The sequence below is a fragment of the Micropterus salmoides genome, unplaced genomic scaffold, assembly GCF_014851395.1.
Source record: "Micropterus salmoides isolate LMB-PRFRI ecotype aquatic unplaced genomic scaffold, ASM1485139v1 Ms_hic_scaffold_15, whole genome shotgun sequence".
Taxonomy (NCBI): domain Eukaryota; kingdom Metazoa; phylum Chordata; class Actinopteri; order Centrarchiformes; family Centrarchidae; genus Micropterus; species Micropterus salmoides.
The window spans coordinates 31,553,843-31,577,523 of NW_024040596.1; the positions used below are offsets into that span (position 1 = coordinate 31,553,843).

General features: G+C 40.3%; 1 protein-coding gene across 5 annotated transcripts; it reads right to left on the bottom strand.

Moving 5' to 3' along the window:
* Nucleotides 1–110: 110 nt before the first annotated feature.
* Nucleotides 111–22,538, bottom strand: si:dkey-3d4.3 (leucine-zipper-like transcriptional regulator 1 homolog). 5 transcript variants are annotated; one of them, XM_038719685.1, is made up of 9 exons: nt 22,417–22,538; nt 16,841–16,898; nt 15,790–15,968; nt 13,858–13,940; nt 13,652–13,730; nt 11,803–11,849; nt 10,685–10,805; nt 9,777–9,966; nt 111–1,284 (listed from the first exon to the last, which is right to left on the bottom strand). In XM_038719685.1, the coding sequence occupies exons 3-9, from the start codon at nt 15,956–15,958 to the stop codon at nt 645–647; spliced, it is 1,329 nt and encodes a 442-aa protein (XP_038575613.1). In that variant the 5' UTR covers nt 15,959–15,968; nt 16,841–16,898; nt 22,417–22,538; the 3' UTR covers nt 111–644. The 5 variants fall into 5 exon arrangements, with proteins under 5 accessions (XP_038575613.1, XP_038575617.1, XP_038575614.1 ...); XM_038719689.1 differs by having other exon boundaries at nt 16,828–16,898; XM_038719686.1 differs by having other exon boundaries at nt 22,396–22,511.
* Nucleotides 22,539–23,681: the final 1,143 nt, after the last annotated feature.

A 23,681-nucleotide genomic window follows, 5' to 3' on the forward strand; every position in this document is an offset into this window, starting at 1 on the left:
TCACTTGGCTTTCCACAAGCCCATGTGGCACTGTGCCTCATACTGTATATCTCCTAGAGTAGGCCAATAACTTAGACAGAAAGACAACAGAACCTTGAGCTCTGGCGCCATCGTGTGAAATTTAGGTTTTATTATAGGCATTGTTATCATCTCCATACTGTCAGTTTGTAGAAAGTGAAAGCAAATGTGTCTTAACCAGATTTGGTAGCTTGTGGGGATAAAATATGTCACAGACATTTACTATAGTTAATATAAGGGGATATATTGTAAAGGAGCATACACTGTAGGAGGTCTAGGGCTTCAAATGTGATCCTGATTTTTATGTTTGTGTGTGCTGTATTTTGTCACAGTTACACTTACTTACTTACAACTTAGATAATTGTTAATGGCTGTAATAATTGCTTTTCTTAATGCCATTTTCCAATTATCTATTTCACTTCTGCAAAAAGGTAATATGTGATAAACGCAACATAAAAACTCAACAACAAAAGTAACACTATTATAAAAATATAAAAGATATTTTCTTGTTCACAGAATGTCAGTAAACCCTTTATACAAATAAGATTTAACATGTGATATTACTGATGTGTTTTTATTTTTTTTACATACTTCTCAAATAGAGAAAAGGTTTGTTCTTCAGGCAGTTATGAATCAGTCAGAGTCATTTGCCATACAGAGATGGGACTGTGTCTGGTGCAGGGTCTTCCCCCCAGCACCAGCAGCTGATCAGGCAGATGATGGGCTATATCTCCATCCTCCTCGTCGAACAGGTCCTCATCTGTGCAGCTGCACTGTTTCCTGAAAGCCTTGTTTTCAAAGGTCAAACAGTTTCCAATCCGCTGTCCATCTTTCCCCATCAAGCCCTCCTTGCTGTTGTCCAGATCTGATGATTGTGTGAGTGTTTTGCTACCGTAGCACCTGTCCAGGCTGAACGTCTCCAGCTCTATAGCCCCCTCTGATCCTAGAAAGGTGACTGGGGCAGGGAAGCACTTGTTTTTGAAGGGCCTTAGTTTCCAATCCAGCGGCCTGGGTTGGAGTCCTGAGCCGGAGAAGGAGCTGCTGGTGTTTGACTTGTAGCTGGGACCCAGCCCAATACAGCAGTGGTGGATCTTGTGTGGGGGGTTCGAGCCTGGGAGTGTGGCAACCTGCCCCCAGGTCTGAGTGGTAATACTGTACCTCCACAGGCAGTTTTTTGGAAAGTTCTGGCTCTCACCTCCTCCGAAAAGAAGCATACTGTCCTTGTAGGCCACAGCCGAGTGGCCCATCAGTCTTGAGGGACCAGACCTGAGGAAGTCAACCATAGGTAGTAAATCTTCAAATCCTACTGAACACATACAACAAATACTAGAGTTAAAGAGATAACTGAAAAAGCTGACTGATTAGAAGCTGAGCTAGAACAAAGAAAAGCTGAGCACACATGGAAATCTGGTCTTCAGGTACACTTCACTACGACCTAATCTCAAAACTGCCTTTCATCTCCAAGGTTGTAGAAAACATTTTTTCCTAGCAGCTCCTTGATGTTGTGAAGAACAATGACATTTTTGAAAAATTCTAAATGTCACCACAAAGTAGGGTAGGCCTACTTGCTCTGGCCCTTTGCTCTGCATGAAGAGAAGGCTGAAACATGAGAGGACGGACTCTCCGTAGGTGGGTTCATGAGATTTTGCGGGCGAGGAAACATCTCGGCGAGGAGGCACATCGTTTTGTTCAAGATCGGACGTGCTTCGTGTGGTGTTGGCCCGGCCCCTCCTGCACTGTGATTGGACGGCTGGATAAAAAGTGAGTTTTTCCCAAAGTTGAAAATTTTTCAACTCTCAGTCAACTTAGCGCGGAAAAGACGCTCAGTCCCTCGTCAACCTGGCGTTTTTACCAGGTTGTAAAAAAGCGGCGCTCCCACTACAATGAATTGAAAAAAGACGCTGGCGTCAGAAAAAAACGCTTTGGTGGACACGGGCCCTTAATCTAAAAACTCTGAACTGATTCCAGATTTTGCCAAACTCACTTTGTACTTTGTTTGATAAGTGCTCTATAAAAACATTATTATTATTATAACTCTACATGCATTACTAATGTAGAAATGATGAAATGGGTGTTTAGATGTACATATGGTCTCGACAGGTTATCATTTCCTGAAACTGTTGTTCAAAATAGGGCTGCAACTAACGATTATTTTCATTGTCAATGAAAGCTCTATTTGAAATAAACCAAAGCAAAAACATCATGTCTATTGGTTATGACATATTGGTTATTCAAGGCTATAAGGAAAGTAATCCCATTACAAATGACTTTCTTTGCTTTATTTTCTACTATAGGCATTTCCTCCACTATGCAGCCTGACACAGTCTCTTCATGTCACCCTGTGTTAGTGTAACAGTGCAAATAATTAACATATGTTTATGGTTAAATTCCTGTTAGCTAATTTAGGACTACTAACCATGGTCCTTCTACTCAGCTGTATTTTATTTTGTTAACGGAAATTCACAGCAGAAGGCTGTTTTGTACTAAATGCAGTGCATTATGGGTGACCCACAGTAGTTGGGATTGCCATGCCATGGGTAAGTTGGGATGTTGTCTGCTTGGACACATATTAAGCAATAAAAGTAGTCTATGTTTCCTATGATGTGTAAAAACTGTCAGCATTCACCATTGATATTGATCTTTAAAGGCACACTGGCAAAATTCGAAGTTATATTGCTCCACATTCACGTTCATTTAATGTGTAGTAACAAACAGCATTATGGCTAGCTGCTAACGAGCTCTGTGGCGCATGGGACTAGACTATTAGTTTTTTCTGAATGCTTAAACCCTAACCATGATTCTTATAGCACAATTTTAATTTTTAACTATTAATACTTAACACTCAGTTTGCAATTTTGTAACACACACTTTGCAAAACTGTAGGTACAATCCACTGCACAGCACTCTTTTTGCGGAACTGTAAACACAACTCATTGCTTTACACTGAATTTCCAAATGATCAACACACTCCTAGCAAAACTATACACATGTATGGCTATTATTTACACTATTTTGCCAACTGTCTGGCACACTGTCACATGTGAAAACTGTTTTAGATAATTAGTTCACTTTGCAATCAGCCTATAAATAAGCCACAGGTAAGCTGTCCGTGTGGAGTACAATGGAGACAGCAGGAAGAGTTAGAAGAGTGAGAATTAGAGGAGGCCGAGGAAGAGGACGCGGAGGTGAAGAAGTAGGAGGAAGAGGAGGAGGAAGAGGACGCGGAGGTGAAGAAGTAGGAGGAAGAGGAGGAGGATGAGGACGCGGAGGTGAAGAAGTAGGAGGAAGAGGAGGAGGATGAGGACGCGGAGGTGAAGAAGTAGGTGGAAGAGGAGGAGGAGGAGGACGCGGAGGTGAAGAAGTAGGTGGAAGAGGAGGAGGATGAGGACGCGGAGGTGAAGAAGTAGGTGGAAGAGGAGGAGGAGGAGGACGCGGAGGTGAAGAAGTAGGAGGAAGAGGAGGAGGAAGAGGACGCGGAGGTGAAGAAGCGAGAGGGAAAGGACGACAAGGACAAGGAGGTGAAGTTAGAGGAAGAGGACAAGGAGGTGCAAGAGGAGGATGAGGAGGGGGAAGAGGAAGGGTAAGAAGAGTAAGAAATAGAATTACTAAATTAAAAAACATCAGAGCTACAATAGTGGACCATGTAATCAACCATGGAATGACCCTGAGGGAAGCTGGCCAACAGGTTCAGCCTAACTTGAGCCGCTACACTGTAGCAAGCATCATAAGGACATTTCAAAATGAGAATCGGTTAGTACAGTCACTTTGCACTACGTTTTGTAGCACTGCCATACTCTAATGAGAAACACAACAATATGTTGTAAAAATACTGAAATTGTTACTTTACAGAATTGCTAGATGTCCAGATGCTGGGGGCAGAGGAAGAATGTTCACTGCAGAACAAGAGACCCACATATTCAATATGGTGATTGCAAATAATTCCATAAGGCTACGAGAAATACAGCAGCGCATAACTGAGGATGACACCACCTTCCAAAACATACCCTTTTGACAGAAACAGTGAACGTGTAAAACAACTGCGATATGACTATGTGCAGGTAAGCTATAGTGTCATTGGTTCTGAATTTGGAAGTGCATACTGTAGTGCTGTGCACGGGCCTGATGTGCTGCATTTGTTTTGTCTTGTCCAGAGAGTGATGGAGCTAGAGGCAGATGCCATGGGTCATGAGCAGTTTTTTGTGGATGAGGCAGGTTTTAACCTCAGTAAAACAAGGAGACGTGGCAGGAACATTATTGGACACCATCATCAATGTCCCAGGACAAGGTGGTGGTAACATAACTATGTGTGCAGCTATAAGTCAAAATGGTGTTGTTCACCATCATGCAACCCTAGGCCCATACAACACTGCACAAATTATTACATTCCTGGACACCTTCCATGACATGCTCACTAATGTTCAGAGACCAGAGCAGACCAGATACGTCATCATATGGGACAATGTTACTTTCCAGAGGGCTGCTTTGGTCCGCAACTGGTTTACAGATCACCCACTCTTCACTGTACTCAACCTCCCACCATACTCTCCATTCTTGAATCCAACTGAAGAGTTCTTCTCTGCCTGGCGCTGGAAGGTCTATGACCGTCATCCCCATCAACGCATAGCTCTTTTACAGGCAATGGAGGCATGTGGGGAAATTGACCAGGCATCATGTCAGGCCTGGATACGGCACTCCAGAAGATATTTTCCCCGGTGCCTTAGACTAGAGGACATTGCATGTGATGTAGACAAAATTTTGTGGCCAGACCCAGAGAGACGACACGATGTAGACTGATTTATTATTTTTGTTTCTCAGTGAAATTACTATTTTGTGTTTTGACTTGGAAAAAAAACACTTGTGTTTGTTTTGATGTGTGTAAATAAACACCAGGACTTGAAGTTTGGATCCCTGTATGTTTACAGAACTATGACAAAAGTATGACCTCAAACTGACACAGCCTACCTTGTGCACAGACAAAGCAAAAGCCAGATGTGTTTTTTTTATTCATACCATCAGTGTGTAGTTGGCGCATTGTGGGCTTATTAATGTGATGGCTTGTGTTAACTGTTTGATACAAAAATACCATTTTAGAGAGTTAAGCAATTTATTAGCTTTTGCAAGAGAATTACAATGTTTTGCTGATTTGGTGAAGGGTTTTCTGATTTGTGTGTAGAGTTTTGCAAAAATTAGCCAATAGTTACAAAAAATGTGCTTAAGCCATCAGAAAAAACTGTAATCTGGAACCTTGCTGTCTAGTTCGAGTGAGAGCGGACATCTGACCAACTTCTCATTCATGATGAACAACTGGGGTTGTGTTTGTGAACCATTGTTGCAGGTATGTTTATATATAAAACTGTTAAGCATTTTATTGCAGTGTATGTAGTTGACGAGTTAAAGTGGCAGGAGTAAGTTTGTGTAGGCTGCAGACAAGTCTTCTATACTCCACTGCCACCACAAGGTGGTAGCACAGTATATTTTGGTTCTATATTTATAAAACGCAGCTTTAGAGTGAGAACATTGGGTTAAAATATAATCCATGTAATAATTCCATGGTAATGTAATAGGAGTTATTTTGAATATTGTTTATTTAAATATTATTGCATTTATTGTTGATGGCAGCTTACTATTACCAAGCATAGCTAAGCATAACTTCTCATTCATGATGAGCAACTGTGGTTGTGTTTGTGAACCATTGTTGCAGAATAAACTATAGTGCTCCATCCATCTTGACTCCTGCCAAGTGTCTGGGATAGCAGACAGAACAAGATAGAGAAGGTCACATTAGTACAGTCAGCTGAAAACTGGCAGGTATTCTCTTATCCTACCAAAATAAAGTTCTTTTGCTACCAGTTAGATTTTGGCAAGGCCTTATCAAGCGCTTCAACAAACTGCTTGTGAAGTTTAGTAAACTTACATTTACTACTCATGATAATTCCAGTGTAAATCTTAATGTGATGAAAATGTGTCTACAGTGTTTACAGTACTGTGATGTGTTGATGTGATGTGTGATGACAATGATCAGCAACACACAGCTGAAAGCATTGCTGCTGCCTCCACTGAGTCATTTAAGTCATGTGGAAGGGGTACCACAAGATCACAAGAGTCGTGTCAGGATCTGATTTAGCTCAGGTGACACTGACAATTGTTCATCACAGTTGTATGTTTTCATTGCAGTAAACATTTTTATAAATTGACCCTTCGCTCACCTTAGTTACTGTTGCTAAGTAGGGCTTTATAAAGTTACATTCAGTAGTAAGTTAGCTAGTGTTAGCTAGCTAACATTACATTAGGAACAATCCACAGCCGGCATTTTTCTGGATTTGTTTTAGATTTTAGAAAGGGAATAAATCGTACCACTCCGTTCAACCTCTCTGGGGAGTGACTGTAAGTATTACAAGTGACCCAGGAAGAGAGTTTGACTATATCTTGGAAAGATAGACCTCAGTTAGAGCGAGTCCTATACTGTGCTGTGATTGTCCATTTGCATATTCGGGGCGTGGCTTAATTCAATTCAATTCAATTCAATTCAATTTTATTTATATAGCGCCAAATCACAACAACAGTTATCTCACAGCGCTTTTCATAAAAGAGCAGGTCTAGACCGTACTCTGTGATGATATTTACAGAAGCCCAACAGTTCCCACCAAGAGCAGCACTAGGCGACAGAGGCAAGGAAAAACTTCCTTTTAAGAGGCAGAAACCTCGAGCAGAACCATGGTTCAGGGTGGGCGGCCATCTGCCTCGACCGGTTGGGGTGAAGGAGAGAGAGAGAGAGAGAGAGAGAGAGAGAGAGAGAGATGTAAGGAGAGAGAGAGGGGAGGGAGGCAGCCTACACAATATACACACAGAGGTACAGACAGTGAAGGTGATGTTGCTATAGACTAAATGAAAAATGGTACAGATATTTATAGTAGTGTTAATGGTAACAATCATAATGTTAATGATTATAATAACAATAATAACAATAAGACTAGCAACAATAGTCGTTGCAGCAGAGGGTGTCGAGCAGGAACACGGGGGCAGCAGGTGACCCGCAACCACAGATCCAGACTCCACAGCTCCAGAGCTAGAAAACCTGCAGGAAGTGATAGGAGAGAGGAGAGAGACGAGAAAGCACAAGACTACCAGAAAGGGGAGAAGTTGTGTTAGTAACATGCAATAAATGGGTTAGTGATGGGTCAATTAGGTAGAGGATAATGATGCAGTCAGGTGGGGATGTGAGAGAAAAAAATGACTACAGAAGAGGAGGGCAAACAACGCTGCCAGTCCAACAGCAGACTGGAGTTAGCTTGATAATCACCAGCTTGGCACAGTTTCCCCAATATGGTCTGCACTGAGTTAAAAGTTCTTTTAAAGTTCAATATTGAATAGCTGAATGTAAAGTAAAGCAGGTTGTTTTGCCGCAGATCAGAAATCTATTTTAAATTATTCTGATCCTCTAAAACAAACTGTGAATCCATCTTCTTTCACACAGACTGAATACAAGCGCTGACCACACCAGCTGATAATAGCTGCATATAATACACACACACACACACACACACACACACACACACACTCAGGGCTTGACATTAACACCTGGTAACACTGTCAAGCCCACTAGCCACTTTGGCGTGTTGAAAAATTGTCTTTGCAAAAAAAAAAATTGCAATGTGACATTATGACACTACCCGCACATAGTGTTTGTTCATTGGTCCATTAGTGAAGCCCATTGTCTTGCGCACTAGTGACAGACGACACTGTAAACAAGAAAACGTTGTGGATAATGAACTAGCGGACGTCAGGAGCACCGGGAGCCTGAGGGCTGTTTTGGCCTGCTGTTAATTAACAACTTAACCAGCGTCAGCGATGACAAAGCAAGCTTTTTAATAGCAGGAGAGGAGACGCGCCTGTTGTGTGGATTACACAACAGGCGCGTCTCACACTCACCTGCAGTGCCGAAAGAAAGAAATATGACATATAGACTTTTGTCAAATGAGAATAAATAAGTTGAAACTGTCACAGGGCAGCCACAGTCCCTTAGACCTGCAGACCGTCAGCCTCCTGCCATCTTTTCTATGTTCTAAAGACAAATTAACAATCGTCACTTAATTTAAATAATCAGCTTGAAAGTAAATGAAAACACAAATATTTTTTTTTTGTTTTTGATCGTAAAAAAAATTCAGGCTTTAAGGGGTTAAGGGACATGGTGGTGTTTAAAAAAGAAAAAAACAGACTACTAGCAGGGCTGCCCTTATGTCACATCATATGTAATATCGCTGTCAACTACCTTTCCAGAGTTGATTCTATTTTTTAATAAAAATAATCATGCCACGTAGGAAAGCAGACGATGCGTTTGTACTGTATCCTCGTTTCAGGTGGAAGGAGCTCCAGTTACTCACAGCTACCAGAGCTTCATGATGAGAAACATAAATCCAGTCAGATCCTGCGTACAGGGTTGCGCCGTTGGGTAATCAGCAAAAAAGTTAATTCCAAGCCCCACAGAGTATGTGTATGTGTGTGTGTGTGTGTGTGTGTGTGTGTGTGTACCGTCAAAAATATTATCACAAAAAAGACTTGCAATATTGTGATATTATTATAAGGCCATATCGGCCACAAGCAGTATTTTTTCCCACGAAAAGAGTGCTCTGTTTACTGCTGGGACACATACACACACAGGAACAATGTCAATAGCCATGTTTCCATCCAATTGTCATGCAAATTTTAAGCGTACTTTTGAAATTTGTAAAATCTGTGCGTTTCCATCAGCTGGTTTGGAGCGAATAAACCAGGCTACACCAAGTGTCACTACGTCAGTTGAGGTTTCACATGGCTGTAATAAACAAGACATATGGGTTCCAAACCAGAAACAAAACCAGTCGCATGAACCTGATCTGAGAAAAATGGAGAGATGTCCTCAGAAATGTGTTTCAAGAGGCAAGTTGCTAAATGCCATGTCTCCACACGTAATGGTAAAATGACTAATAATGACGTGTGTGCACCGACCGTATGTGTCGTCTGCACATGTGTCAACATGTCCACATATGCAGACTTCCAGACAGCCCTGCTGAAAATAAGTAATAAATACACTACTGCATTACAAGGCAATAGTGTATTAACAGGAATTCATTACAGCCTGTTACATTAAATTGCAGCGCAGATAAGCTGCATCATGTAGAGTTGTGTCAATTGAGAGCCACATACTGGGTGTGGCACACAGACAAAAGGAGTAGTCAAGAAGACCAGGTGTAACAATCATGCACATATGATAAAATTGGTGCTTTCCCTGATTTGTTGCGTCAACTTGTCAGTGACAGCACACATCAACCCACAATGACATGCGGCAAGATGCTGCAGCTGTTTGGGCTTACTAGACAGCAGGTGTTTCGATGCATTCATACCCTACCAATGTGTGTTGCAGTTAACACTGCACCATAGTGTTCTAAGATAGGAAATTCCACAGATAGGAAATCACTCAAAAGTTTATGTGTTATGTGATCAGCATGATGGTCTGTCTGTCCGTTTTAAGCATTCATTTCTCATATTCAAAGACTACTTTTTAAAACTCCTAACTTGTGTAAGGAAAGACTACGGTTTTGTCTTGTGATAGAGAAGGACGGGGTGTTTCCACTCAACACAGTAAAAGTCTTGAGGAACCTTCATCTAGCCAGCATTTGAGACAGCATATTAGGGTTCTTTTGCGATATTAATACCATATTTTACTGTGGAACCCAGGCAACATTATAAAGGACAAACTGACAGATGAAATCCCTACTTACTTGTTTTTGAGGGAAGTCCACATATGGCTGGTGGAATTCCACCTCCAGAAGTCTCTCTGCTCCTGCAAGCCTTTAAGGCCCCCATACAGGTACATGCAGCTCTGGTAGGCCATGGCTGAGTGACTGTGTCTGGGGCCTGGGCCTAATGAGCCCTGCTGAGAGCCATTCAGCAGTGACCATGTCATGGTATCTGTCAGGCATAGCAAACACACATAAGGATCTACATTTAATGCACATACCGGAGCTGTGGGGTCTTCTCTGTGGAAACCAAACGGGAACCTCCGGGTCTGAGAATTGAGGCGAATGGGGAAGGCCCTTAAACCTGCATTCTATCGAACTTCCAGCAGGGAGCAAAATTCTCTGGTTGTAGAAAGAAGTCTGGTTCCATTAGAAATAATGGTAAAAGATTTATTACCTCAGTAAACACTTTCATAACGAGTTTATAGTCTCAATTGCCAGTTTCATGTCTTCTTAAATACAACATGATGTTCATTTAGTAAAATATAGTCCACTTTAGATGAAAACAGAAGATAAAGTATGCTTCAGGGCGGGACTACCCTGTGATTGACAACCACGGCGACCTGTCAATCAGGCTAGAGTGACTCGTACCCTCAGCACCGTGTAAATGTAACCAGCTCCAGAAAATCAACATGGCGGTGGCCAAACTGCCAAACTAGAGGCTTCAAAACGGCAGTCCACAAACCAACGAGTGACGTATATCACGATGACTACATCCACTTCTTTTTTACAGTCTGTGGCATACAGTCTACAGTCTATACAGTCTACAGTCTATACAGTCTATAGATACAAATAAGAACACTATACTGTGTGCATCCACGAGTAGCTATAACAAGAATAAACACCCTTGTATACTTTTTCTATGGGAATAAAAGCAATTTTAAACTAACCAAAATTCAAACTCCAGAAGTCCTGCGAGGATCCTTTCATGTCTATGAATCCTCCATACACCAGCATTGCAGAGCCAACCACCACAGCGCTGTGTCCTTTTCTGTTGGTTGGCAGTTGGGTCTACAAACACAGACACACACATACATGCACACACAAACATCTTTAAGAGTCAACAGGCTACTTACAGTATTTATATATATATATATATATGTACAGCAGTTAGACCATCAAATAAAACAATGATTTCTAAATTTGCATTGACTTTCTGAAAAGGCGCTGACATTGCTTAATAGCCAGCTGAACCCAAACATTGCTTTTGTCTTTAACTGCAGAACTGTGACAGCTGAACTTGTACTGAGGATCTTGCAAGAGTTGTTCATCCATCGTTTCCCGTTTTGTATCAAAGAGCCGTTGAATTGAACCAGATTGTTCATTAATGTAACATCATCAGGCCCTTTATAAAACCCACCACTGGTTATGTGTACAGTTACATTTCAAGTGATGTTGCACAATCAGAATTCAGAACAACAAAACACACTGGTGTCTAAAACATGTATTGACAGGAACGAGGCAGAGGAGAACGGCAAAATCAGCTACAGAAATCCAGATCTAATGTCAGCCGTGACCTGGGAGCAACTAGGAGCTAAGAAGTATCTGACTTGCATGTTGAAAGAAATCCACTTGAATTGCCTCCAAACTTGTAATTCCTTTTCAGAAACTCTGAGAAATGAAGCATCTACCACTTGGAGTTTTAGCCTTGCTAGCTATCACTGCTGATGCTAACAAGGCAGTTGTTCAGCTATTGATTCCAAAAAGAACTGCTGCTCAAATGTAAAACAGGGTAATTTCCAGGAAGGACCAACTTTACCTGATGTGTTTTGTTTTCATTCAACTAACTTCAGTACAGTACATTCCCCAATGTGTTAAGTCTTATGACTACAAATGCAAAACATGTCATTATTTACATGTATTATCCATTTAAAACAAGATCTAATCCTTTACAATTGTTGTCAGTAAGAATACTGACAATGAAACTTGACAAGAGCAACAGGAGACCAGAGTGGTTTCATTTTATCTGTTAGTACTCAGTCATTCTGATGTAAAAGGCGCTGTGTACCTGAGGAGAGCTCGTCTTTCCATGGCTGCGCACCCACTTTTGCTTTGCTGAAACACACAACAATGGAAATTGAAAATAAAGGAGAGCTTAGCTAATGAACTTGAGAAGATGATATATTAAATAATGGTAAGTTAAAGTAACAATCTAGAAGATTTCAGAGTTACTATTGCTGAATGAGGTAACACAATGGTGACTGAGCCTATTGCCCACTGATGAAAATATTGCAATATTTATAGATCTGCAGTATAGAGTGTCACTCCCAGAAAATTAAATCTGTATTAAGTTACTGCTGATGCAAACAAACCTTTCCCTTTTGCTGCAGCTTCACATTAAAAGTATTTAACTGGAAACATAAGTTGACTTTTATAATGAAACAATCACAGGAAATGCGATGTGTTTGAGTGTCGCTATCATTGATCAAAAATGTGTCTGCAACAAGGCAACAGTTATTTCCAGCAGCAGATCAGTCTGAAATATTGCTGGGAGTAATGAAGAGTCACGAGCAGCACAGTGAGCTGTTAGATGAAGAGCTGCACGAGACAGGCTGCACACTGAGGTAACCAGCCCTTTCACTGCCGTTTGCAGACTCGTGCAGCAGAAAATCAGATCACGGCTGCTCACAGAATGATGGAAAAAGGCCAATTACTGCCTGACTTCATCATTAAAACGCTTAACGTTTGTTTTGCTGCCCCCAGAATTCTAGGACCTGTAGTATCAAACCACATTTCCTGTTACCCCCAGTAAAGTGTTCCCAAATCAACCAGGACTGCACTTTCATGTCATACTCCTATGAGCAGACTTTGTAATGATCACAATGAATTATTATCTCCCATATTTTGGTACTATCCTCCAGTGGCACTGTTCTTGACACAGTGAAATATGGCTGCAAGACTGTAGTATAAAAGCTTAACTGGACATGCACACTGATTATTTAAAATGATGTTGATGATGAGCTTTATTTTAACACAAACATGGAGAATAACTTGATTTACAATTGAACGATTTAAACCTATTATAAAACAAGTACAAGACATATGCTGATTGATAAGGGGAAAAAAATTAAACATTTCATTTTGCAGACGCTTTTATCCAAAGCGACTAACAATTGCTATTTATGTTACAGCTCTAGGACATTGTAGCTATCTTAACTTTATAAACTACGGCTGTGCAAGTAATAAAATTTGATTTTCAATTATGATTATGGCTTCCAACAATCATGAAAATGAAATAAAATGACTAATGTGCCACATTCCATTTTGCAGAGATGCTCTCGTTTTGTCTTGTGTTAGAAATTGTGCCCCTCCCTAAAAGACCAAACTCATGATGTAATGATTTATTGTCAGCTCGGTAGTACTTCTGTCTCTGCTCGGCAGTGGCTCATCTGCCCCCCAAAGCTGTCATTCTAGTGGAGACACTGTGCTGCTGTCATCCTCTTGCACACTTAAGATGCCATTTAATGTTGCTAATGATGGATTGCTGTTTCCTTAGTAAGTGAGTAATTGTGTTAAATAATTGTGATTATGAGCAGCCCTATGCTTAATACAGCTTTACATGATCAGTATTAGTGAACAGAAATTACATTTTCTTATGTTGTTACTTTTTTTTGAGTAGCTGACTTTTATCATATGGGATTTTTGTTTTGTTTTTTCAAACATATAAAAACTGAGAAACATATTTATTTTATAGTCCATGTGAGATTTCACACACAGCTGATCTATGGTACTGAATATTACCACATGGGTTTGGAGCTGTGAGGAAGGGACAAGCCTGTGCAATTGCTTATAGCCTAAAATAATAATAGTGACTAGCCTTGGCTGCAATATGCATAGACCTCCACAGTGAAACTCACCAATGTCAAATACCCACAGGGAACATCTCCACTTGGTGTATGCAGAATCCAGCATGCCTCCAAAAACATACAGGAAGCCCTGAAAAGGTTGAAGCTGTTAAACATATTCTTGACACACTGACACACCAGTGTGGCAGAGATAGAAGAAATATCAGATAAATCACGTTTTTATGAAATTGAAAAAAAAATGACTGATAAGTTTGTACCTCATGAGCCACCATAGAATGTTCTTCTAGTTCTTCTGGTGCAGCTTCACCGGTGCAATTCAACTCTGTCCACTCATTACACACTATAATATTGCACACAATCATATGTTTTATTAGGCAGGCATCAAACCACAACATGCTGCTTTATGTAACACAGCTGCTTTCTTTCTTCTGGCTTTTAGAAGAGCATACCACAAGACACTTTTCTATATCGCATGCATCATATACAGGTGCTGGTCATATAATTAGAATATCATCAAAAAGTTCATTTATTTCAGTAACTCCATTCAAAAAGTGAAACTTGTATAATGTATACATTCATTCCACACAGACTGATATATTTCAAGTGTTCATTCCTTTTAATTTTGATGATTATAACTGACAACTAATGAAAACCCCAAAATCAGTATCTCAGAAAATTAGAATATTGTGAAAAGGTTCAATACTGAAGACACCTGGTGCCACACTCTAATCAGCTAATTAACTCAAACCACCAGCAAAGGCCTTTAAATGGTCTCTCAGTCTAGTTCTGTAGGCTACACAATCATGGGGAAGACCACTGACTTGACAGCTGTCCAAAAGACGACCATTGACACCTTGCACAAGGAGGGCAAGACACAAAAGGTCATTGCTAAAGAGGCTGGCTGTTCACAGAGCTCTGTGTCCAAGCACATTAATAGAGAGGCGAAGGGAAGGAAAAGATGTGGTAGAAAAAAGTGTGCAAGCAATAGTGATAACCGCACCCTGGAGAGGATTGTGAAACAAAAGCCATTCAAAAATGTGGGGGAGATTCACAATTCACTGCAGCTGGAGTCAGTGCTTCAAGAACCACCACGCACAGACGTATGCAAGACATGGGTTTCAGCTGTCGCATTCCTTGTGTCAAGCCACTCTTGAACAAGACACAGCATCAGAAGCGTCTCGCCTGGGCTAAAGACAAGAAGGACTGGACTGCTGCTGAGTGGTCCAAAGTTATGTTCTCTGATGAAAGTAAATTTTGCATTTCCTTTGGAAATCAAGGTCCCAGAGTCTGGAGGAAGAGAGGAGAGGCACAGAATCCACGTTGCTTGAAGTCCAGTGTAAAGTTTCCACAGTCAGTGATGGTTTGGGGTGCCATGTCATCTGCTGGTGTTGGTCCACTGTGTTTTCTGAGGTCCAAGGTCAACGCAGCCGTCTACCAGGAAGTTTTAGAGCACTTCATGCTTCCTGCTGCTGACCAACTTTATGGAGATGCAGATTTCATTTTCCAACAGGACTTGGCACCTGCACACAGTGCCAAAGCTACCAGTACCTGGTTTAAGGACCATGGTATCCCTGTTCTTAATTGGCCAGCAAACTCGCCTGACCTTAACCCTATAGAAAATCTATGGGGTATTGTGAAGAGGAAGATGCGATACGCCAGACACAACAATGCAGAAGAGCTGAAGGCCACTATCACAGCAACCTGGGCTCTCATAACACCTGAGCAGTGCCACAGACTGATGGACTCCATGCCACGCCGCATTGCTGCAGTAATTCAGGCAAAAGGAGCCCCAACTAAGTATTGAGTGCTGTACATGCTCATACTTTTCATGTTCATACTTTTCAGTTGGCCAACATTTCTAAAAATCCTTTTTTTGTATTGGTCTTAAGTAATGTTCTAATTTTTGGAGATACTGAATTTGGGATTTTCATTAGTTGTCAGTTTTAATCATCACAATTAAATGAAATAAACATTTGAAATATATCAGTCTGTGTGTAATGAATGAATATAATATCCAAGTTTCACTTTTTGAATGGAATTACTGAAATAAATCAACCTTTTTGATGATATTCTAATTATATGACCAGCACCTGTAAAATACTGTAATAATTATGCCAGTGTCAAATACATTGTTGATTTGAATTCAACTCTAAAAGAAATCGAACAACAGATGTGTATCTAGCCCTTACCCACGCTGTACCTCCAGAAGTCCCTCAAACAGTTGTTGTCTCGTCCTCCCAGGATATACACATATCCATCATAGCTGCAGCAGGCCTGCTTGTAACGGTCACATGGGGATCGGCTGCTCTGGGGGAGCCGAGTCCACAGGCAGGGCCTAATTTGACTCATAGCTGGCATCTACCATTTTCTAAAAGAGGAAACATCGAAGTGTTTGGAAAACTTAGCAAACATTGTATGACATGTACCCATAGCAAGTATAATTTCTCCTTTTCTTGGCATATTAAAATGCAAACATACTTCAAATCAAATGGGTCTTATTTTTTGACTTCCATGGTGCAACAGCGTGAGTCTTGAAAGGAGTATGAGAAAAAATTCAAACTGTACTTTAGGGCTGTCATTTTTTATTTGAAAACCCTCAAAAAAAAAATTGAAGTTTTTGTGGTCCAGCAGAGGGCGCTGTCAAAAATCAGCGTGGCCATTTGCATGCCCTATTATGCCCTCTCTTAAATGTCGAATTTGAGCTTTGTTTGCCATGCAGCGTACGGAGGGGAGGGGGGAGAGAGACCAATCAACTGCTCCTGAATGGCCTTCAGACAGTTGGATGAATTTATGTTGCTGCACCGGTGCCCATATACAGCGGTGCCTCTTTTTCTATTAGACGTTTTGGCACACAGATGATCAAGGCAGTACGTTTCTGCCTTGTTAAGATTTTTGCTAGCAAACAAACTTCTACCTGCCTCCAAGCTTTCAAACAAATCTTTATTGACAATTGTCCATAGCCAGACAGGTCAGCAGAGACTGACAGGCCGTTTTATGCACTGACAGTGTGAGCACTCTGGTTGTCGCTTACCATCGGACTGTACAGTGTGAGCATGTAAATTGTGAGCTTTGGATTTAAGTTACAGACGATTTACTTGTACAGTGTAAGGTGGAATTAAACACTACATTTCTAAAATTTTGCAGTGTATACCCAGCTTAAGCAAAGGCTGTTTGCTGACTTTGTATACAGCAGCTGTATTACTCTACAACAACAACAAATCTCTTACCCGCAAGTCTCACCTGCAAACGTGGCAGCAGAGGCATCAGAAACAAGTGGAGAAACCTGGTCGACTTCCTTCTGTAAAGGAATAAAATGCCCCAAAAATATCTTTTAAAAAAAAGACCATGCTGTAGGGTAAGACACTCTCTGACCACCAACAAATGTTCACTTTGTATCACTTTGTATGTTAGTATGGGGATAATAATCACAACAATGTAGAGAAAAAAACAAAAGCCTGAGTTTTAATTTTAAAAATTGGGAAAAATAATGGCAAACAATTCAAGTTGATTTGGGGATGTGTGACAAAAACAATTTTAAAAAAATCAAAGCACAGGCAAGTGGGAGGAGAGTTTGATAGGAAACTGTCTCAGCAAACTGTAAACCACAAGCATTCTGAGGAAATGACAGTTGGTGCCTTGTGGCATCATAGCTTGGCCAGGCAACCACTGTTAGTTGTTGTGAGAGTTTGTCTAATATGGGTGTTCAGCTGGGAGCACTTGACTGCTGCTAGGCTCTGGTTTCAGGAGGGAAACACACTGTAAACACTGAAGCATAGCTCTGGGGAGAAATTCTCTATTTGCATCATCAGTGTCTACAAAGCTCTGGCGATTACTAACAGTCTCACTTCTTCCCTGCAGGTAGGGCTGGGCAATATGGCCTAAAAAAAAATCTCAGATTTTTTCACATTACACCTGATTTACAAACTTGGGTTGGGATAGTACGGGAAAATGATTCCACTAATGTCACCTGCTTTTTATTAACAGCAAAGTCCATTACATCCGCCTGTGTCGCGTTATGGCTACGACGCCGTTGCTAAGGCTAATCACGGCCATTCTAGTAAATGCACGTGAGTCCACCAGACGCGGCCGCAGTCCCAGACGAATAGGTAGCTAGTCTATTTTTGACAGAACGTGAATCAAGCTGCACAGAACAGATCGAACCGGGCAGGAAGTCAGACACAGAACAGCATAATGAATCCATTCAATTTTCAAAATAAAACACCCTCACAATGAACAAAAAACACAGTTAAAACAGACAAAAAAGAAAACATTTAACTACGTAGCCAACTTAATCATAGTAGAAGCACAAAAAGCAAGCACTAATCACAACAAAATCAACAACATCTAAACATGTCCGCACGATCAACCAGGCAAAATGCTCTGATTCTGAGAGAGCTGTGAAGAAGGTAGTAGAAGCACAAAATGACAAATTAACAAGTCAATAACATGTGGCAGCCTGCACACTCCGCTGCTGAAACGCTTCTGAGACGCTTCCAGTGGATGCTGATGGAAGAGGACGCAGGCAGAGAACGGAACAAAACTGTGCCACCCACATCTCCCACGCTGCTGAGTGTATTTTGAATGAATTGATAAAATCTACTTGTTGCCCAGCTCTACCTGCAGGCACCTGTTTGGTTATGTGGCAGCTTCAGTTCTTCCCTTTGTTCACATGCACCTTACAACACTCACACTATCTCCACTCTCACTCACCCCCTACACTACTGACGCCACTGAGCTCCACTCTCCATGTACTTTTGTTGTGTATTTAAATCAACATTATGAGGTAACTGTATCTTATGACTTCTTCAGTTCTGAAGAAGTCCTTTGGATGAGGGACGAAACGTCTTCCAGTATCTTCAACCCTTGATTTTAACCTTCGTTGGATAACTATGACCTGGATGACTGAGAATCTTCATAGACAAACTAGATAATTTGACATAATTTGAATAAAAATTACAATTATCATTACAATGTTACGGGAGGTTGTAGTCTTTAATCGCACACTGCTCGTAAATCTATTTTCTGGTTCACATGCTTTAGGGCCATATGCAAGTGAAATGGTTGCACTGTAGAGGCCTGAATAATATTCCAAAGAGTACTGTTTTGACCTGCTTTATATGAAGAGAGCAATGAGATAACTTATGTTATGAAATGGCTCTATATAAAATTAAAAATTACATTTTAGAGACAGCTTTTGTTTTAGCTTGTTCATAACAATTCGCTATTAGCTTAACAAGTTGTAAGAACAACTACGGACAAAGCTGGCTCTCAAAAAATACCGGAGCCATAAGATCCGTCTCCCTTCAAAGAGATGTAATTCCCATCATTGTGTGTGTGTGTGTGTGTGTGTGTGTGTGTGTGTGTGTACAAGCTGAACTCTACTAGGCATGGGCCAGTTACCGGTTTCAAGGTATGAAAAAGTCAAGGTTTCAAAACTACTAAAACTGTTCGTTGTCCCGGTATGAGCTGTCTTGTGAAAGACGGAAACAGTGCTTGAAGTGGGCCGGTATGTAGTTCCGGCACCTTTGCAAATGCCGCGGGATCAGTCATTGATCTCAGCTCACAGCAAGCTGATGCAGGTAGAATTGTGTCCGTCTTGACGGCGCCGTTTTTATACCCCGCCTCTGCAGTCAACTGCAGCTCACGTTAGACCATCAAGTCGGCGAAAGTCAGATGCCGTCATCTCGAACACACCTAACGTCTCCATCACTTTTTGAAAGTTTTTGTTAAAAATGTTTTGAAAAACAACTTGCAACAAGAAATGTTAAATAAAAAATGAAACAATGCACAATAAGAAAACATGCAATATATAGAAAATATAGAAGAAAGAAATGCATTGTCCATGCATTCCATTCCATTATATTTTGTATTGTCACCTGCCACCTTAGTTTTGTTTTCCTTCATATAAATAAAGACATTTCCACCATTAATTGGTGCAGAAAATGTCTCCAGAATGCAGGAAATTAAGTGTTTAATGCTCAAAGTCGTCACACCCGTCTTCACCACTTTGCAACACAAAGTGATGCAATCACCAAACTTTTTAAATGTTGAACTTGTTGCATGAATGCTTAACAAATCACAGACTAACTACCATGTAGAGCATTTTTCTTGCACAATAATTTAATGAATGTCAGGCAGGCAGACTATCCCAATATATATTAATATTTTATTAACATTTTAATTTGTATTTAATGTTACAATATTTACTAAGGGGGGTGACTGGCACCTATTTCTTTCAACTTCAAGCACTGGACTGAAAGTGCAGGAATCCCGCTGGGTGTGTGCTGTGAACAGTTACACGGCCTCTCCCTCTGGTTGGTGCGAGCAGCACCTGTGTGAAGGATGGCCGAAGGAGGTGAACCCTGAGCATTGTCCCCCAAAAGACTAAGTCTGCCGTATGATATGCCGTCAAATATGATATCCCATCTACAGGACTCGGAGCACCACCCGAATAAGAAATGGAAACATTCATCAGCATTCACCCAAGAAAACCAATGACTCACTTCACTAACCTATCATATTAGGCGAGGTTTAACATTTCTTGTTAAACCACTTTGTATTTGGTTATCAACACAGCAATTTTCCACACTGCAAAATCTATGGTAGAGGAGCTTTTCCACAGCTAGCAATAAGCTGCTGCAAAGTTCTCTATCTTCACCTTGAGAACGCTGTGGCCTCTACTACATCTTATCAAATTGTCCAGTAAGCAAACAGCTCTGAGGTCATGACATTGTAGTAACACACCAAAAAAAAAACTGATCTGATTTGGGACAGGCGTCCATATGGGACAGGCCTTTAATTCCTCTCGCACAAAAGTGCTATAGGCTACTATGAAACAGTTTATTTATTTCAAACAGAACAATACTTGTATAAAAATATCAAATACACGTCATTCATTTGATCTAGCTCCGACAGACGGCTTATGCACTTTTATTTTGTAGGCAGCAACGTAACAAAAACAACAACACGGTGCAGGATGAGAAAAGTGTGGCAGAGGTTAGCAGACAGAGAGTGATGGACTTCACATGACTGGATTCACAACGTGGATTCATTTTTTAACTGGTGGATCCTTACAGACTAAAGGAATATTAATAGTGAAGGAGCACATTCATTTCTTGTACCATGTTGTTTACACCGGTAAATAAATAAGAATTTGACTTTTTTAATTGAACTAAATTAAACTGTGGAGAATCTAACCGATCTTACGATGTGCAGCATGTCCATACTGACATACTGAACATATGTTTAAACATTAATATTTGTATTATCGATCTAAGCAGCTAAAGCGAGCGACCCGGAGTTTAAGAAGATTTATATCCCACACCAGGCCAGTTAACGGGGTAGACAGCTTTATGGGACTTGACTATTAACTGAAGTTTTACGGTATTTGCTGAGATTCTTTCCGCAATTATTGCAGTATCTCTGTATGAAATCGGCTGTGCTTTTGGATCATTAGGAGGCTGTCTTGTTTTTTCGTTTGGGATTGGACTTTGGGATTGACCATGATGTTCTGTGGTCGAAGCCTTGATTTTTGATGCATAACCTAGGTGTAAGGTAAGACAACCTGCATGTTTTTTATATTTGGTCATTTTCTTACATTGTAGGCCTGTCAAAAATGCCTTTTTACAAGTGATAATAAATGTTTGAACTAACATTATGAGGTGTTTTATATCTATGGATTTTATTGTAGGCAAGTCAAGTGTTGATTTGAGAGGGTAAATTGATTGTTAACTCCCTGTCGGTTGCTGGCCACTTGGTCATAAACTGGATGAATTGAGATGGTTTGAAATGTTGTTTTATTGTTCACTGAGAATGAAAGTTAAGTGCACCTAATAAACTGGCAACTTAAAGTAGTAGTTTGACTAACTTTATATCAAGCATCTGAAAACTCAGAGGGTTTTTTGCTGAAATATCCAAAGTTCTTTCCTGTTTGCAGGGATATTATAACACTTTTATAACTAATGTGACCCTTTAAACTTTCTTCTCAGAAACATTACAGCTGACCTTTTTTTTCGTCAGTTCCCCTTGGCCTTATGTTTATCCCAAATACACATATGGGGCCATGTCCCTCTAGCTTGACAGCTAACTTACTAGCTTAACTTTATAGTTTAACTTACTTAACCTACGTTAACTTACATGTTTCCTTTTCGTTATCTTGCAGCAGAGACTAAATAAGCCCAACGTGTGACTTTCCATCGACTGACTATTGAAACGTTAGCGGCTTTCTATCGACTGACTATTGAAACGTTAGCGGCTTTCTATCGACTGACTATTGAAACGTTAGCTACTAATAAATAACACAAGTTGAATTATTGATTAGCTAAATTAATCCGATACAATCACGCATCTTTCGTGCAGTGCACTCTTTGCGAGGCATCTGACGCAGAGGTCAACGTCAGTTATCGTACGTTAATGGCTTGTGAATGGCATGAAACCAGCAGGACTGCAAACCGTTCAGTTTCCAGGGGAACACCAACGACGTCTATTTAAGAGTTTAACTACTTGATCAAATGAATGTAGTTAGTTGTTATAGGCTAGTTAAGTAACGTTAGCTCAGTTATAACTTCATAGTCTCATTATCACAAGTTAAAGCACAAACAATTTCGAAGGGTAACGTTAACGTTAATAACAGTAAAGTACCGTAACTAACGTTATAGAGGAAAGAGGAAACGAGGTGATGAACTTTTTCGAACTTCTTTGGCGATTGTAACGTTATTTCACGCAAATGAGACATAAGATAAGCGTTTCATGTGATGGTGACACAGTAATTTCATCTATGGAGAAAAAAAACTTACTGTAAATGATTTGTTACTTACGGAATCCTCACAGCTCCTCTCGTCTGATCGCTGTCTCTCTGGAAAGGGGCTTCTGTTGCATTCAGGGTCTCCTCGTAAACTGTGTCATGAACAGAAGTTGTTGCCTATTGAGGAGCTTAACGTGAATAGGCAGAGGTTCTGATAGTCTAGTCGTGTATCATGCCATACACTGCCCCCCTCTGGTAAGCCGTTGTAGGCGCAACTTAAATTCATCAAAACCAAGATGGCCTTTTTTGGATGTAAATCAGTGGATTTTTTTATATTACAATGTAAAACTTGCAGTTTTTGTAACAAAAACAATATTAGTTCCATTATGTGAGTAACATTTAGTGTGTTGCAGCAAGTAATAGAAAGGCATTCAGGATAGTGGAGCAAATTCCATCAGAATCAAGTGAGAATAATAATTGTGGTAGTGACGATGAATGGCTGCCAGAAACAGGTGGATCCCCAAATGCTAGCATCACTGATAGTGGAGCTGAGGGTGCTGAGTAAGAGAGGCTGAGGAGTCAGAAGTGAGGTTCAGCGTTTTTGCATTGCATTAAACTGCATTAGAATATGTTAAAATATGTGACCACATTAGTTTAACAGCCTTAAAAATATAGTTTTCACATACTATATAATTTTATTCATTGGTTTGTTAAATAAATATGTCTTAAGTTAAAACCTTACACGCTTGCTGTCCACCTTAGTGGACATGTAAGAAACTCCTTGAAAAATGAAATTCTAATTTTATTTTGCAAGAAAATAGAAATTAACAAAATAAAAGTGATTCAACAGAAGAAAATCAAATCAATATTTGATGTAACTGACTGGGTGAGCAATACTTTTTTTTGACTTAATAAAATCCAGTCATTTTCTGCATCTGTCAGTTATTAACAGTTAAATGTTTGCTAACTTCATAGAAAGTTCCATAGCAACTTAAAATGTTCCGGGGATCGAACCCACGACCGTCTTGCTGTGAGGCGACAGTGCTAACCAATGAGAGTGAGTTAGCAAATTTATTTCCTCTGTAGTCTGCGAAGCTACCTGTTGCTGAAGTTAAATGAAGACAACTTTTAGGCCTACCTAACCATAACCTGATAGTTTTAATATTAAATACAAACTTATATCAAGTCTTGTTACTACCTATGACCACAAAGAATTTTTGTAAATTTTTTTTTTACAATTACTACTGTTAGCTATGCTACTCATCATTGTCAACTGTAAGTAAGTTAATTAAAAATTATGAACATTTATTTTAGAAGTGCCATTATATAAAATAAACT